This window comes from Dendrobium catenatum, unplaced genomic scaffold, assembly GCF_001605985.2.
Source record: "Dendrobium catenatum unplaced genomic scaffold, ASM160598v2 fragScaff_scaffold_231, whole genome shotgun sequence".
Taxonomy (NCBI): Eukaryota; Viridiplantae; Streptophyta; class Magnoliopsida; order Asparagales; family Orchidaceae; genus Dendrobium; species Dendrobium catenatum.
In genome coordinates this window covers 10,412,979-10,429,400 of record NW_021318693.1, presented here as the reverse complement: position 1 = coordinate 10,429,400, position 16,422 = coordinate 10,412,979, and the positions used below count along the sequence as shown (strand labels likewise).

Genomic DNA, 16,422 nt, shown 5'->3' with positions numbered 1-16,422 from the left:
TGCATTTTGGGAGTAGCAGTACTCCAGTTTCTTCAATTCAGGAGTACTTGGAAGAGAGGGATAAGATACTGGAAGAGTTAAAAAGACATATGTTGAAAGCTCAACAGATTATGAAGAAACAAACTGATGGGCATTAGAAGGATATTCAGTTTGAAGTGGGCGAGAGGGTGTTTTTGAAACTTCATCCATATAGACAGAAAACGGTCGCCAACCGAAGGAATGAGAAACCTGCTCCAAGGTACTTCGGTCCTTATGAAGTGTTGGAGAAAATTGGAGCCGTGGCATATCGTTTGAAGCTACCACCTATGACGACAATCCACCCTATTTTCTATGTATTCCAGCTGAGGAGAGCCATTGGAGATTATGCTACTATTTTGGAGTTACCAGGGACATTAACTGATGAGATGGAAATGATATTGGAAACTTTGGAGCTTATGGAGGTGTGTCAGAAAGCAGATGGATCTACAGAAGTCCTGATCAAATGGAAAAACCTCCCTGACTACGAGGCCACGTGGGAGCCATACGAGCGGATGAAATGACAGTTTCCTAACTTCCACCTTGAGGACAAGGTGGTTCATTGGGAGGGCGGTAATGTTAGACCGGTCCTCTATGGACCGGTCCAGCCAACCTAGTCCCTTGGGCCGATTCAACTTGTTTACAGCAGGAGGGGGCCGGCAGCAGCTAAGAGAGAGGAAGGGGTGGGGTCCACTTGATATTCAAATTCAATCTTGGAGCCAAAAAGGGGGGAGGCAAGGGCAATTAGGTCCTTTTGTATTAATTTTGAATTTCATGCATTAAGGGGGAAAAGCTAGGGTTAGGGAATGTGAAATTTCTGAAAGTTCTCTTGGGTTTCTCTTGTGGTGAGGGCTCTAGATTGTTCTCTAGAGATTGGGAGCGTGATCCTCCACTCGAATAGAGGATCTCTTGTATCTTTGTAGTTTTTCTTGCATCTATCAAGTATTTTGGAGTGTTTTTTCTCAAGTTTCTCTCTGATTTCCTTGTTTTTCCTCTATTGGCTGTTGTTTCCCTGCTGTAAACAACAGTTTGGCTGCTATTTTCTACTGATTTGGGCTAGGAAATACTTGATTTCCAGTATTTCCTATCAGATACCTTTGATCCAAACATAAGCTCCTCAAATAGTTAGAAAATTCCTTTAGTTAATATTTCTGTAACCAGTGTTTTTAAAGTGCTACGCGCAATATGATACGTAAGAATTTCTTTTTATTGCAAACCGTAAAGTGATACTTTTACCGGCAAAAACATTCATAAGTTGTACATCATAAATATCATGGTTTAAAAAGATGATTGAGTCGCATGCCTTGAGGTGTGCCCCAATTCAAGGCATAGTTGGACGCCTCGAGGCTTAAGCCTCGGTGGATTGGTTGAGGTTTACGATTTTCTTCATGGACTCGTACACCTTGAGGCGTAATGCCTCGAGGCAAGGCTGTCTCAATCAATTTTATTTTATTTTAGTTTAGAAGAGTCAAGAGCGCTTATTAGATTTAGAGCTCAGTCAATTCAAAACATTTGTTCCAATCTTCACCCCCTTCTGCAGCTCGCAACGAAGGAAATGCTCTATCGGCTTTGTGTGCACTGCTTCAGCCTCACTTTCTTCAGCTTCGACTACTTCGGCCTCGCTTTGTGTCTGGAAACGTTCTTCGTGACGAAGTAATGATCCATGTTCCCTTTCGAGCATGTGTAGTCTTCAACAGCTTCGTGAGAAACAATCAAAAAATGTACGACATGCAATTCTTACATGAGAAATTTATGTTGATTAGATCAGCTTAATGTATATTTGTTAAAGTTTAACATTGCCAACTTACTCTATTGCTTTTTCTAATTTAGGTCAAGCCAGAAAAAATCAGTTGGTCGCCACAAATAATTCTTTTTCATAGTTTTTAAGCACCAAGGTATAAATTATATTTTTATAGCATTCTTCTCTATGAATACACAACTTTTAGCTGTCATGGCTCTTTAAATGCAATGACACATTTTTTTAAAGAATCTCACCAAGAATAATTCTTTTTCATTTGAATCGTATTTGCTATATCTTTCAATTTTTTAAAATTTATATGATTGAATTGCCTTCATAGTAAGATCTTTTTTAAAATTTATTTGATTGAGTCATATGGGGAAGTCAATTAGACAGGCTAAAAATGGGTTGATGGAGAAAATAGTTATTTTTGTGAGTATTTATTTTGAATCTTGTGTTCTAGTAATATTTATCTTTAAACAAGAAAATATTCCTATCACAATAGGAAAATATTCATATCACCATGCCAAAAAAAAATCTATGGGTCTTTCAAGAGAGTGCTCTTATAAAGACTAACAAAACACAGCCAAATAGTCCTCTGTAGGGGTTGCTTGGATCCTTGGATACTCGTGACATTAGCAAGATCATTGCAGCAGCATCAACAGTGTTATCATGAGCACACATCAATGAAACCATTTTGCAAAAAAGACCACTAAATACAATGATGTATGCTCTTGACAATGGTGCGAATGCAACCAAGGTTTTAAAAGGCGAAATCGATAATGGAGACGTTTTTTCTAAGCGAAGCGAGGCGTAAGCCTCGAGGCGGATCGAGGCGTAAGCCTCAAAATGATTAAAATTAATTAATTTAAAATTATAAATAATGACAAAAAAATAATAAAGTATTATATCAACTATGAATTTGAAGATTGGTTTTAAGATAATATTACTGGAAAACAAGATTTAAAATAAACTCACTTAAAAATAAAACATCCCCTTAGGATCAAGACCCAAAACAGGCTCATCATCATTTTGATTGTCTTCAGAAGAATCTTCATAATTAATGTCAAAGTCATCCTCAAACTCTTCATCTATAATATTTTTCCTTTATCTCCTATATCAGTTAATATTTCATTAGTTCTAAAATGAAACAATAGTAGGATACAAAATAATTCATTATATTTAAGAATACCTTTGAATTTTTTTGAAGCTCCAATCTCACTTTGTTTCTTTCTTTTATATATTTGGGTAATTGCTTCATTGTCTTCTTCATTAATATGAGTTTCTCCTTCTACTTCAATTTCAGAAACATCAACATTATTAGGAGTAACACATTCATCATCAGATTGTAACTCATCAACAAGCAAATAATCAATTTCATTCTCAATATTTCATTGATTCTGCAATTTGAGATGTCTATCTTTCAGTTTTTTGTTAAATATAACATAAATTAATTTGTTCATTCGATCTGCCACCAATCAATTTCTTCTCTTTGCATGAATTTAATTGAAGATACTCCAATTACACTCGCATGCAAAAGCCGAACACGTTAGGCTAAGAACTTTAACTGCAAAAGTTTTCAATTCAGGAACATCATCTCCAATCTGAGCCCACCAACGTTCTACATGAATACAAATATAATATTTTATGAATATTGGTTGAAGTAGAAGACTTGAACATAAATATTAACATTAAAATTATAAATACACAAACTATAAACATACCAGAAGATCGTGTTTTGTAGCATGCTTGTGCTACTCTAAATCCAAACATTCCATTCTTCAAATGAAAATCCTCAAGTTGATCATTCACTTTGAGGCAGTCTTCTTCTAAAATGAGTCTGTCCATACATGCATACAAATCAGTTTTCACCTCTTTGTTAACATAAAAATTCTTATCATAATGAAATTGGGGTTTAAATAGTACATAGCAGCATGTAAGTGTTGGTGTAATTGTCGATCCCACTTTTCATCTATAATATCTCATATTTCTTTGTAGGTACTTTCTTGACCTCCCAATTCTTTTGCAATGTCTTCTTTAGCCCTATTATTGCTTCTTAAATAAATCTCATAGTCGGGACCCTCTCACCATCAACCATTCTAAACACCTTTACTAAAGGTCCTATTATCTTCAAAGCATATTGTACTACGTCAAAATGAATCGTCTTTCATAATAATCTTTTTTAACTTGTTTTCCTTCTTGTTTTTTGGCCCATGAACTTTTATCCCACTCTTCAGAAGCAAATATTACTTCCAAAGATTGTCTTAACTCCTTGAATCTCTGCAATGTTAAATATGCAGTAGCAAATCTTGTAACAGCAGGTCTAATAATTTTCTTGTCAATGAATTTTCTCATTAAGCTGTGTACCCAAGAATGATTGTATATAAACTTACTACCGTATTTGGCCTTCAATATGGCTGATTTATGTTGAGGCAACTGTCCCAACCTCTCAAGCATCAAGTCAATACAATGTGCAGCACAAAGAGTCCAGTAAAGGTGATGCCTCTTCTCCATTAACATTCTCCCTATAGCTTTGTATGCACTTGCATTATCAGTAACAACCTGTACTACTAAGGCATCTCCCACTTCCTCCACAACTTCATCCAACATTTCAAACAATAATTGTGCATCCTTTACAAAGCTTGAAGCATCTACTGATTTGAGAAAAATTGTTTCATATGCATTATTGACTAAGAAATTAATGATACTTCTGTATCGAATATCTGACCAACCATCTGACATTATTATCACTCCTGTCTCAATCCAAGTCTTAATATCATCGATCATTTTTGAAGTTGTCTTAAACTCCTCATTTAGCATCCAAGTCCTCAGCTCATACATGCTTGGAAGTTGTAGTTTTCTTCCATAGCTTCCAACGGATCATAACATATTAATCCATGAGACTCCTAACAACATTAAATGGAATCTCATTTTCATAGATGAATCTGGCGATATCCAAAAAAACTCTGTTCTTGAGTTCTTTTGTAGCTATAGGTGGCTGAAAATCCTGAGTATTTATGTTATCCTCGTCATCAATATTTATCATAAATCTATCCATAGGACCCCGAGTTCCTCGGTTAGAAGAAACTAGATGGCTTCCACTACTGGAACCTTCATGTTGTGATCCATAGTAAGAAGAATTTCCTATCATCTCTTCCATATTTCTTTGTGTGACCTCCTTTGTGGTGGCAAACTTCTTTAAATAATATGTACATTCCTTTTACACCTCATCAGATACTTTTGCATATGGTCCCACATTGATATAAGTGCAGATTAGATGATCCTTTATCCTCTTGACGCCACCAGTTATGCGTTTCTCACAGAAATTATATTTCATATAAACATATTCCTTCTTTGCACCTTCGTCTGACACTTCAACTTAACTTCTATATTTCCATGCAAGATCTTTTCTTCTTATGCCACTAGTCATGCTAATAATTTATATAAATAAATAATCAACATAAAATAGGATAGATTTTAATAATTATTTGTACTACCAATAATAAGACAACATGAATACAACAATATACCGGTCTGCCAGGGGTCCAAGGGGGCGCTGCCCCCTGGCGGGGTTCGACCTGCCAGGTCAGGTCGCGGGGTCAAGGGGCAACACCCTATGGGGGTTTCCGGGGGTAGCGCCCCCGGAACAAAATTTTATTATAAGAGTAATTTTGAAATTCTGCTTGTATATGCTCAATACTGAGCGGTGCCGTGCATATACTGCTTGGAACCGAGCGGTACTGGCTCGATACCGAGCACGTACCTAGTGGTACCGAGCATGTACTTGCTCGGTGCCGAGCGGTACTGGCTCGGTACCGAGCATGTACGGAGCGGTACCGAGCATGAACGGAGCTGTACCGAGCATGTACCTGCTCGGTACTGAGCATGTACTGAGCGGACGAATGAAAGAAAGCCGAATCAAAAGTTATTGCACGTCAAAGTCAAGGCCCACAACACCGCTCACCTGCTCTTCCGACCTAATCGAGGCCTTAACGTTTCCTGCACTCACAACTTCGGCTTCGTTTCCTGCTTTTGAAACCGTTATTGCTTTTGGCTTTGTTTACTGCGTCGTCTCCTTCAGACTTCGTCTCCTGCACTCACGGCTTCGTCTCCTTCCCTCACGGCTTCATCTCTTTCCCTCACGGCTTCACCTCCAATTTGCCTTCAATTCTCACAGGAAGCCCTAATCCTATACGCAAATACGCGAACACGAATCGGCTGCGTCGTACTTACATATATACCAAAGAAAAAATTTCAAGGCGGTGCCTCGTACTGCCTTGAGGCGTTACGCTCTGATGTGTACGCCTCGTGTGAAAAAATAATAGGCTTCGCTGGATGGTTTGAGGCGTAAACCCCGATACGCATGACTTCCGCCTCGACTTGAGGTGCGACTCAATGCGGACGCTTCGTCCGTTTTTTTAATGGTTGACTACAACTAGAAGGTTGGAGACAAAACAAGGTGATGAAGTTGTTGATGATGCATTGGCTATGGCAACAAAACTTAAAGAGTAGGAGATGTGTGAGAGAGGACGTTATTGGAGGAATCAATAATAGTGACTAAGGTGCAAACGATTGTATTCCAAATTATTTGTGAATATAGTGCTCTTGTTTGACTTCTTCAAATACAAGATGGACATGAGGCAATTTCAAAAAAAAAAAAAAATTATATATAATGAGCCAAACATGATAGTATTATTCTATTCATCTATTAACCAATAAATAATTGTTAAAAATATTAATAATATTGGGCATTTTCTGAAATGGATGCATTACATGGTCTAAATGCAAATAAAATGTGCAAGGACCGTTTTAGAGATGCTTGGGTGCAATATTAAATAAACAAGAATTTCGACATTATGGGTAGATGTGAGCAAAGAAGATAATTCATAAAATTAGAATTATGATAAAATTTTAAAATATATGTACTCTTATAGTCAATTTAATGGAGTTAATAGATATTCTGACCCATAAGAAGATAAATATTATATGTATAAAGGAAACCAAATAGATGGAAAAAAAACTAAGGAGATTAACAATTTAGGATTTAAAATATGGTATTCAGGTACGTGTCGTATCAAAAATAATGTAGGTGCAATTATAAATAAGAGTTTGAAGGATTATATTATAAAAAATTAATAGAATTGGATATAGAATTATAACTTTAAAGATTATTGTTGGTACTAAGATTATTAATGCTATAAGTGCTTATGTTCTTCAAGTAGATTCGGATGTCTTTAAAAATAACAATTTTAAACGATTTAGAAGAATTAATATAAATTATACATTTTTAAGAAAGGGTTTTTATTAGATGAGATTTAAACGATTATGTTGGTAGAGTAGTAGAAGATTTTAAAAACATCCATGTTGGCTATAAGTTTGAGTATATTAATGAAGGTTATACGACCATATTAAATTTCGCACTAGTTTAAAATTTTGTAATTATTAATACTTTATTAAAAAAAATGGTGAACATCTCATCACTTCTAAGAATAGACATAGAATCTTATACATAAAATAGAACATTTAGATTACAAAGATTGCAAAGTCATTTTGAGTAAAAATTTATGTACTAAACATTGTTTATTAGTATAAGACTTTAAAATGAAAGGATGAAAAATAAAAAATAAAGTATCATATTACACTATGATTAATTGAGGCATTTACAAACAGTTAACAAAAATATTTTTAGAATAGGATTCAAGATCTTAAGACTTGAGTTGATCATAAGAAAACTAATGTTAAATGAAAAAAAAAAAAAAAACTAGTGATATTAAGTATGTTGCAAAATAAGTGCTTGGAAAATCAAAAGAAAAAGTTCCTAATAATAAAAATAGATAGTGGTAGAATCAAAATATGCAAGAAAAGATAAAAAATAAAAAAACTTTATCATAAAAACTAATTTAGATATAAAAGTTCAAAAAATTGGGAAAGATATAAAGGAACTCGTAGGGAATTTAAGAAAGCGATATGCGATGCAAAGAATTTAGTTTTTAGTGATTTATATAATAGATGTATGCATAAGTTAATCAAATAAAGAGAAATGAGAGGGATATAGTTCAAGTAAAGTGCATTAGGGATGAAGATCAAAAAGTATTTTTCTTAGAAAAATATATTCAATATAGGTGGATGGATATTTTGATAAGCTTTTTCAATGAAGAATGTGAGAATACAATTGAGTTTACTAGGAATTTTTATGTTTATCATTGTATTAGCAAGATTCAAATTGGAAAGACTTATAAAAAAATGAAGTGTGAAAAAATAGTTGAACCTGATGATATTCCAATAGATGGAAATGCTTAGGAGATCAATTAATATCTTAGCTTACTAAATTTTTTCATATTATTTTGAAGCCTAAAAAGATGTCATATGAGTAGAGAAGTGTGTTGGTTCCTATTTTCTTAAGAATAAATGTGATGGTCAAGATTGTGCGAATTATAGATGAATTAAATTAATGTGTCATCATTTATTGACCTAAATAATAGTTTTAGTGTCGAGTCAACCATGAACAATAAGTTTCAAAAGTGAAGCACGACATTTGCGCGAAACTCAGCCAACACGTGTTGACAAAAAACCTAAATTGTCGAAACATATTCAATTCACAAAATAAACAGCACCAAGGCATTCGAGTAGCTACAACAACAACAACATCCATATTGATCAGGGTTATTGATCAACAAAAAAATTTTGCGCACACGGAACGAAGCAAAATTGACATGGGAAAAACGATGATGATTTGCCAAGCAGATCGAGGCACAATTAATATACATAAATATTTTCAATTTAATATTTATTTTATGCATTTAAAAAATGAGAGAGGTAAAAACCCTAATTATAAATAACCTAATAACCTTAAAATCCCTCTTTCTACCCCACTCAACTCACTCCTCACTCCCCCAGCCTCTGACCCAAATCACGCACAAAACTGAACGCAACCCTCTCTCCTTTGTCTCTCGCATGCATGCCCGACACCTCATACCTAAAATACCCGCCGACCATCTCCCAATCGTCAAACCCGCCGGCCAACCCTAGCCACCGCCTTAATTGCTCTAGCTAACAGCCACCACTTCCTCTCCTTCTTCTTCTTCTTATCCTTTTCCTCCTCTTTCTTCTTTTTCTTCTTCTTCTCCTCCTCTTTTCCTCTTGCCTTCTTCTCCAAGCCCTAGCATCATCATCATCTTCTTCCTCCACCAAATCCTAACCTTAGCCCCCACCTCCTCTTTCTCTCTCTAAAATCTGAGAGAAAAAGAGAGATTTCTCTCTAACTTAATCTCTTTAACCTCAAAACCCCCTTGCTAAAACCCTACACTTCCTCTACCAAAACCCTAGCATTCCTTTTATTATCTCTCTAGACCTAGAGAGAGAATCATTTATCTCTCTAAAAAGAGAGTGAGAGAACCCACTAACCATCACCATACCCCTCCTCTCCCTATATTTCTCTCTCCACCACTCTCTCTCTCTAAAAAGAAAGAAAACACTCTTTCTCTCTCTAAGAAGAGGAGACTCTTTCATTCACTCTCTCTACAAGAAAGCAAAAAAAAGGTACGAAAAAAGGAGAGAAAACTTGTGTGACGACTCACCTCGTTGTCTTGCCATCGCCGTCGTTGCCACGCACATTGAGGTATAACCCTGACCTGACACTAGTGCTATTTTATGAGTTACAGCATGTGAAACTAAGCTCGTGACAGCCTTTCTTGGCAAGCGGGGAAACACTGCCTTGTATAAAACTAAGTATTCTTGATTGTCTTTTTTGGCAGGTGGGAAAACGCTGTCTTGCATAAACTTAAGTACCTGTGACCTCCTTTTTTGACAGACAAGAAAATAATGCTTTGCATGAAACTAAATACTCGTGACTGTCTTTCTTGACAAGCGAGGAAAATAGATATGAGCAAATAGAATATCAAATGCGAAACTAAGATTACGTGGATTTGAATGATGAGTGATGATGATAATGCAAATGATAAAAGAAACTCATAAAATATTTTTAAAAAAATGCAAATGCATTCACCTGAATGAGTTGTCTCACACTTTTTGGTGCAGAGAAATGCAAGTAACCTCCTAGCATTTCAATGCCCTCGCCAGTTGTGCTAGGAGTTAAGCTACCTCCAAAGAGGAGTAGAGCATAATCTGAAATATTTGTCGAATCCCTAATAAAAATAGATGTAGTTTTAACTTTTTCACTATACGCCATATAAGGCAAGGGAAAAGAGTGGATCCTTGCATTCACGGAGGAAGGATGGATTTCCACCTTTCCCACATCTTTACTGTAGAATGCTGTCCTTTTCCCTCTCCTTTTGCATTGAATGACATTCGGATAGAGTCCAGCACACAAAATGGCACGAATCATCTCTATATCACCTCCATAAAGGTTATATGCCTGAAAACAAGTATATTAGAATGCATTAACATCAAAGATTACAACAATGCATTAAAAATTAGTGATGTTAAACAATGATGATAAACAAGAATTGTTTTAAGAAATTAGTAAAATGTGAACTTTGCTTGGCTAAATATAAATGGATGCTTCTTCAAATTAGATCTTAGGAAAATTTCATGAAAGGACTAAGTAACGGCAAGCGATTACAATTGAGATTACTAGGATACTTGCAAAATAACAACAACAAATAAATGAGTAAAGCAAATGGCAAGTTAACAAAGTCTACAATTTAATAATTAGATCATTCACCTTGGGATCCCTCACTCACACTCTTGATAGTGATTGGCTTAGCGGAAGAATGTTGCAAGCAAACTTAGAGATGCCACTAGAAGACAAGCGATGCTGAGGGTGCTAGTCGCCAGGGAAGGAGTCGGAGTTGGAGGAACGGATGGGTGTCCGGTGACCTTCCACTCTCCCGTAGGTCGTTGTTCGTCAATGACATCTGCTAGATGGAAGAGAATACGGTCGACGTATTCCTCGATGGTGTGATTGAATCCAAATCCAAGGTCAAAGAAAGAGAATTGGATGGCGTCGATCTCCCCTTGAAAATTGAACACAAAACCGTGATCAATTTCCAAATCCTCTATACATGCTTTCCGTGAGAGATGTGAGAGCACAAGTGGGGAGAAGAGGGAGAGGAGGTGGCGGGTGGAGAGGGAGGCCGGCGGTTTGAGTAGAGGGAAGGAGGTTGGGATAGCTTCAAGAAGAGGAGGGGGGGGGTCCGGCTAGGGTTGAGTTAACAAAAGTTGGAATTAGATAATCTGAATTTAATTTCAGATTAAGTAAAATTGGAGGGAGTCACTTTGAAATTAAATTCAAATTTCAAATAAGGCTTGGGCTTTGATGGGAAAATAGTAAAGAGGGGGAGAGGGGAGGGGGCCGGCGGCATCTAGTGAGAGGGAGAGTTTTGGGGGGAGTTTTAATGCTTCCTAAATGAGTTAGCTAATTAAGGAATATGAATAATAAATCCCATCTAATTTAAATTTGAATTAGAATTGGATTAAAAAAACTTTCCATAATTAGAAATGGCAAATAAGGTAAGTAATGAATGAGGATTTTGAATTTTGAAATTCAAAATTCATGCAAGCTTGGGGAGAGGCCGGCGGCTAGAAGGGCCAAAGGGGAGGGAGTGGCTATGTGGGGTGGCCGGCGGGTGGCTGGGTTAGGGAGGCCAGCGGTGGGGAGGGGGTTTTCGGGTATGGGGAAATTAAGGGAGAGGGTGGTGGTAGGGAGGAGAAGGAGAAGTAAGAAATAGATAAATCAAAGACTACCTGAGAGCTCGGAATCCACCGGCGGCTGTCGGGTATTGCATATCCCTCTCTTAGGGTTCTCTCCACTCAAGAGCTCACAACTTGAGACAAAGAAAAATCTGAAATTTTACTCAATAATCATCATCCATTACAATGCAAGAGGCCTCCTATAAATAGGCTCAAATGAAAGAAAACAGAAAAGACTAAAGTGCCCTCGAGCTACAACATAGACTCACTTCTCCATAGAGGTAAAATGGGAAAACTCAAATGCAACATAAAACATAAAACATAAAATACATCAAAAATACACTCTGAATCGTAGACGTCGATCCACGACTACGTCAACAATACACATGCCAAAATCTCTCACTAATGTCCTCATCAATTAGATATTACAACAATGTGTTAAAACATCATAGGCTGTATTTGTTTTTCTAAGGGTGTGTTTGCATGTATAGAAAAAGCAGCTCACAAAACAATGTTTAGTTAAACAAAAGCGTAGGTTAACATAATCCAGAAAATAACATTTATTCTTGCATCCTTCAATTGAGCAGCTGCTTAAAATTTAAAAAGAAAAAAGAAAAGTTATACAAGTTAAATTATTGAATATTGAACTTAAAGTTGATTCAAACAAAAAACTAGCATTTTTGATAATCACGCTTTTAGAATATTTAAAATAAAAAATTATAAACAATAATATCAGATTTGTCACATGAAATTACCAACTATACGTATATCAAAGGTTTAGATCAATATATATTTTCTGCATTTATGGTAATTGTTTTTTATATTAAACTCCAGAAAAACTTGTTCAAAAGGGTGGCACAAGAATTACAAATTTTATGTATATTTTTAGGGTAGATGGCATGATTGAGGAAACTCAGTATGAAGAAAAATGTTAAGGAGCTGAAAAGTGGAATATAAGCTGGCACTATCACTTCAATAAAAGCTTAAATCTTGAAGATAGTCATACTCAGCTGCTAACAACTACTGTGCATTTCTATAAAATATGTCATTTTGTACACAAAAAACCGTCTAGATATTATATTAAACCCAACTAGATTCATGTAAATTCAACTTTCAAGAAATAAGCAAGTCATTATTGATAGCCATATTCTAAGCCACAAATCTCCCTACAAAAAAGAGAGGACCTCCTTTTCAAAAATCCACCACATACCTTAACCTTAAAGCCTATCATATATATATATATATATATATATATATATATATATATATAAACACCGCTACTACATAAGTGTTAACATTAATTCAGTTGTAGCAAGCAACTTGTAACAATTCATTTTAAAAACTGCTTATTAAAACCAAACGAAGAAATGTGTGACCTCAATTGCAAGGATTAAGACAATGCAATGCAGGTATAAAAGAATCATCTTCTGAGAAAATGGAATATACTGAAATAAATCACTAAATTACAAAAACACAACACCTTGATTCCTTTAGCTTTGTTGAAAAAACCAATGCCAGATAATAGATCAAGAAATTGGCTTCGCATGTCATCCATCATTTGCAATGTCATTGGTGATAGAAAATTCTCCCAACAAAAAGCACGTTCTTGTTTACCTCGCTTTGCATCTTTCCATGCATCAAAAGCCTTAAGAAGAGCAATGTGATCACTGTAAAATAAGTAAACAATTAACTTTTCATAAACATATAGCTAATGAAAATAAAAAATCTTTCCATGATCTTGGGTCAATTGCGACACATTTTCAAATAACTCATGATTTGATATTTCTGCACCAAAACTGCAGGAAAAAGTAAATGATGTCACATATAATACATTTTGCAGAATATATAGACAATTACCAACCTACAATCTGATATGCGAGGGGGCCCACCTTGTGAGGCTCAAGGGAGCTATTACTCATTATGTAAAGAGGAAGAATCAAGAGGGAGGGGGAGTTGTTTACGAAAGTTACTAATTAAGGAGAAATTATTAAGAAGGTTCATAATCAAGGGGGATTTATTTAGAAAAGTATCATAATTGTATTTATGTTATTTAGGAAGTGTTTAATTGTTTAGGAAGGTTTTCTAAAATATGTTAAATTGTTTAGGATGATTTTCTAAATCATGTTTAATTGTTTAGGAAGATTTCCTAAATCATGTTTAATTGTTTAGGAAGCTTTCCTAAAATATATTTAATTGTTTAGGAATGTTCTATTTGTGTTATTGTGGCTAGGGTTATTTAAGAGATAGTTTTGATTATGGTTAGGCATCATGATATTGCTGAATTTATTTTCCTAATATTTGTTGTGAGTTTCTAACGGTGTCTAAGGTTTGTGGGAGAGCCAATCTACCTATTAAAGAGTGGATCAATTGTACCTTCATTATTTTTGAATAGATAATTATATATAAAAAAAAATCAGCCCTATCTTTGTGTTCCTACAATGTTCTTCTCTTTTGTTTGTTATTTTTACTTCCAAGACGCATCGAATTGTTATCAGAACACTTCTTTTGGGACCTATGATAGTAAAGAAGGTGGAGGTGTTGGAACAGAAGATGGAGCAAATCAAATCCGATGTGGAGAAGAAGTTCTCAACCATGGAAAGATTACATCCATAGAAAGCCGATTGGGAAGGGTGGAGGAGATGTTAAGGAAGCTCATAGAAATGCAATACGAAACTTCACCAACGGTTATGATTGCTAAACCTAACCAAGATTTGATCGGAATTCCCTGGCCGAATCTAAGGGAAAGGAGATCGGGAGGAGTTTGGTGAGGAAGGATCGGGAGAGGCTAGATGAGGGAGGATCGGGAGGTGGAAATTTTGGGGGAAGAATAAGAGAAGCCACCTTTGGAGCCACTTCCAACGAGGGGAAACATTGAAGGACAAGGATTTTTGGTAGATCTGCAATGTTTGGAAGGTGAAGAGGATAGGGACTTCTCACCAACTACATTGGAAGAATATGACAAAATATTGTGAGCTTATATATAGTTTATGTGCAGATTCAAACAAGCATCCATTGGCACTTCGCCAAGAGGTATTTCAAAAGGGGGACAAACAATATATGCTGGGCCTAAGATTCTAAGAACTAAGGATCCAAAAATTAGACAACAGGTCTTCTTACTTTGCAATAATTTTTTTGAGAAAATACTATTCCTCAGAATTTTAAAGAAGAATGGGCTTCTTGAGGATGATATCGTTGCTCCTCTGCAGAGTGGCACTGTCAAGGTTTTTAATCAGCCCATAATTGAAGCTTCTCCTGATGGTGATGGATTTGTTGAGGTAAGGAATGAAATAAAGATGTTGACATTTTTTTTGTCGACTCGAGTCAGATAAAGTAAAATCGGACCCAATCGGATTCGATTTGAACCGATCCACTCAATCGAGCATCGTCGAATCTAATTGACCTCGATCGGACCTAAATCGAGTCCAACTAAACTTAATTAAATCCAATTAAAATCAAATCGATCAAGATCGACCCAAATCGAACCCAAATCAGCCTCATCGATCCTTATCGAACCAAATTCGACTCAATTCGGTGCAGATTCGGGCTCACGTTAATCAAATTGACTCAATCATACCCACTCGGACTTGAATCGACCCAAATAGATCCAAATCAAATCCAATTTGAGCTCAATTTTAGCCAAATTGATCAAATCCAAGCTCATCTAACTTTCCCAAATCATGAAATCAAATGATGGTCTCGATCTCCTCGATTTCGACTATCTACATGCGCTACTTCTCGTGAAATCTCGCAAGAAATCGAGCAGGATATCTGATCTCCCCGATATGCAAAATCCAATAGCAAAGACCCTCTTAAACCCCAGTCAAAATTAGTATTAGGAGGATACGACAAGTCTCAGACTTTTCATAATGGAGAAGAATATTTAAGGCTAAGAACCAGTGATCGTGTTACATCTCATAAAGAGAAAATAAATAGAGAATATTCTTTTAGAAGATAAAATGACAACTATTTAAGCAAGCACTTAATGTTGGTCTTGAATTATTAGAGTGTAAAAGACCCAAAGAAGATGATCAGTATGATAATCCAAATTATTGCCCGTATCACCGAGTTATCAACCACCCTATTGAACATTGTTATCTCTTCAAAGACTGGGTTGAAAAGAAATACGGAGATGGTGAATTCACGTTATCAAATAGCATTTTAGTTCACCCAAAAAAAGAATCTGTAAAAGTGATTGTCTTCTTTTATATGATAAATTGAGAAAGATGAGAAAATGAAGCGAAAATGATGTCAGAAAAAGAGGAATGACATACCGCAATCTCCAAGAAAATAATAAAGATGATTAAACAACTGGAAGGAGTCCCTTGTATAAAATAGAAATCATCTACGGAACCAGTACTTGAATTGAAAGAAAATCCAAATTCATATGCATCTAGTTCCAAGTCATTAACTTGGAGGTGTCTAATACGAAGCAGTTCTATAAGACATCCCCCAAGAAGTCCAATAACTCAAGTAAGCACAGCAAGCAAAAAAAGAAGACAATTGTACTTCAGAAGATCATTAATTATTTGGAAGATTATCATCAAACATTGAGGAGACCAATAACACTTGCAGATTTTATGTCTAAGCTTCAAATAGATCAATTGGAAGTGGAAGATGAAGAATCACTCCACGTAGAAACATGTCAAGTCATCTTATTGGCATCGAATGCATGACAAAAAAATTATTTCAAAAATCATGATAAGGGTCAGGCAACAATGTCTCCTACAAAAATAAATAAAAAAAGATGAGCATGAAAGTATTGTATCAATAAAAAATGGATTTAGTGATAAAATAATATCTAAGTTATGTCTGATGGTGCTACAAATAGATAATAACTCAGAAAAATAGTTGTTTTCCAAGCAATGATGAGTCAGATCAACAAAAACTTCACGAATGGAGCGTGCAAAGCTGAATGAAGACTCTAAACATGCAACAAAAACTTCATCAGATGAGGCTGAGTCGAATGAGGAGGCTCAAATATAGTTGAGAAGTGGTAAGGTGCTTCAACCGCCAATAAA

At 35.8% G+C, this 16,422-nt stretch overlaps 1 protein-coding gene across 4 annotated transcripts in view; it reads right to left on the bottom strand.

The window, feature by feature from the left end:
• The window catches only part of LOC110109393 (DExH-box ATP-dependent RNA helicase DExH1), a 75,455-nt gene that overhangs the window by 7,041 nt on the left and 51,992 nt on the right, over positions 1-16,422 (bottom strand). For 2 of the 4 annotated variants that reach the window (XM_020840452.2, XM_020840451.2), the window contains exons 14-15: positions 12,885-13,071; positions 9,759-10,127 (exon numbers count right to left, since the gene is read on the bottom strand). In XM_020840452.2, coding sequence (XP_020696111.1) covers positions 9,759-10,127; positions 12,885-13,071 — 556 coding nt within the window. The remainder of the gene's footprint in view (positions 1-9,758; positions 10,128-12,884; positions 13,072-16,422) is intronic. The other 2 variants (XM_028693169.1, XM_020840453.2) reach the window with 2 other exon arrangements.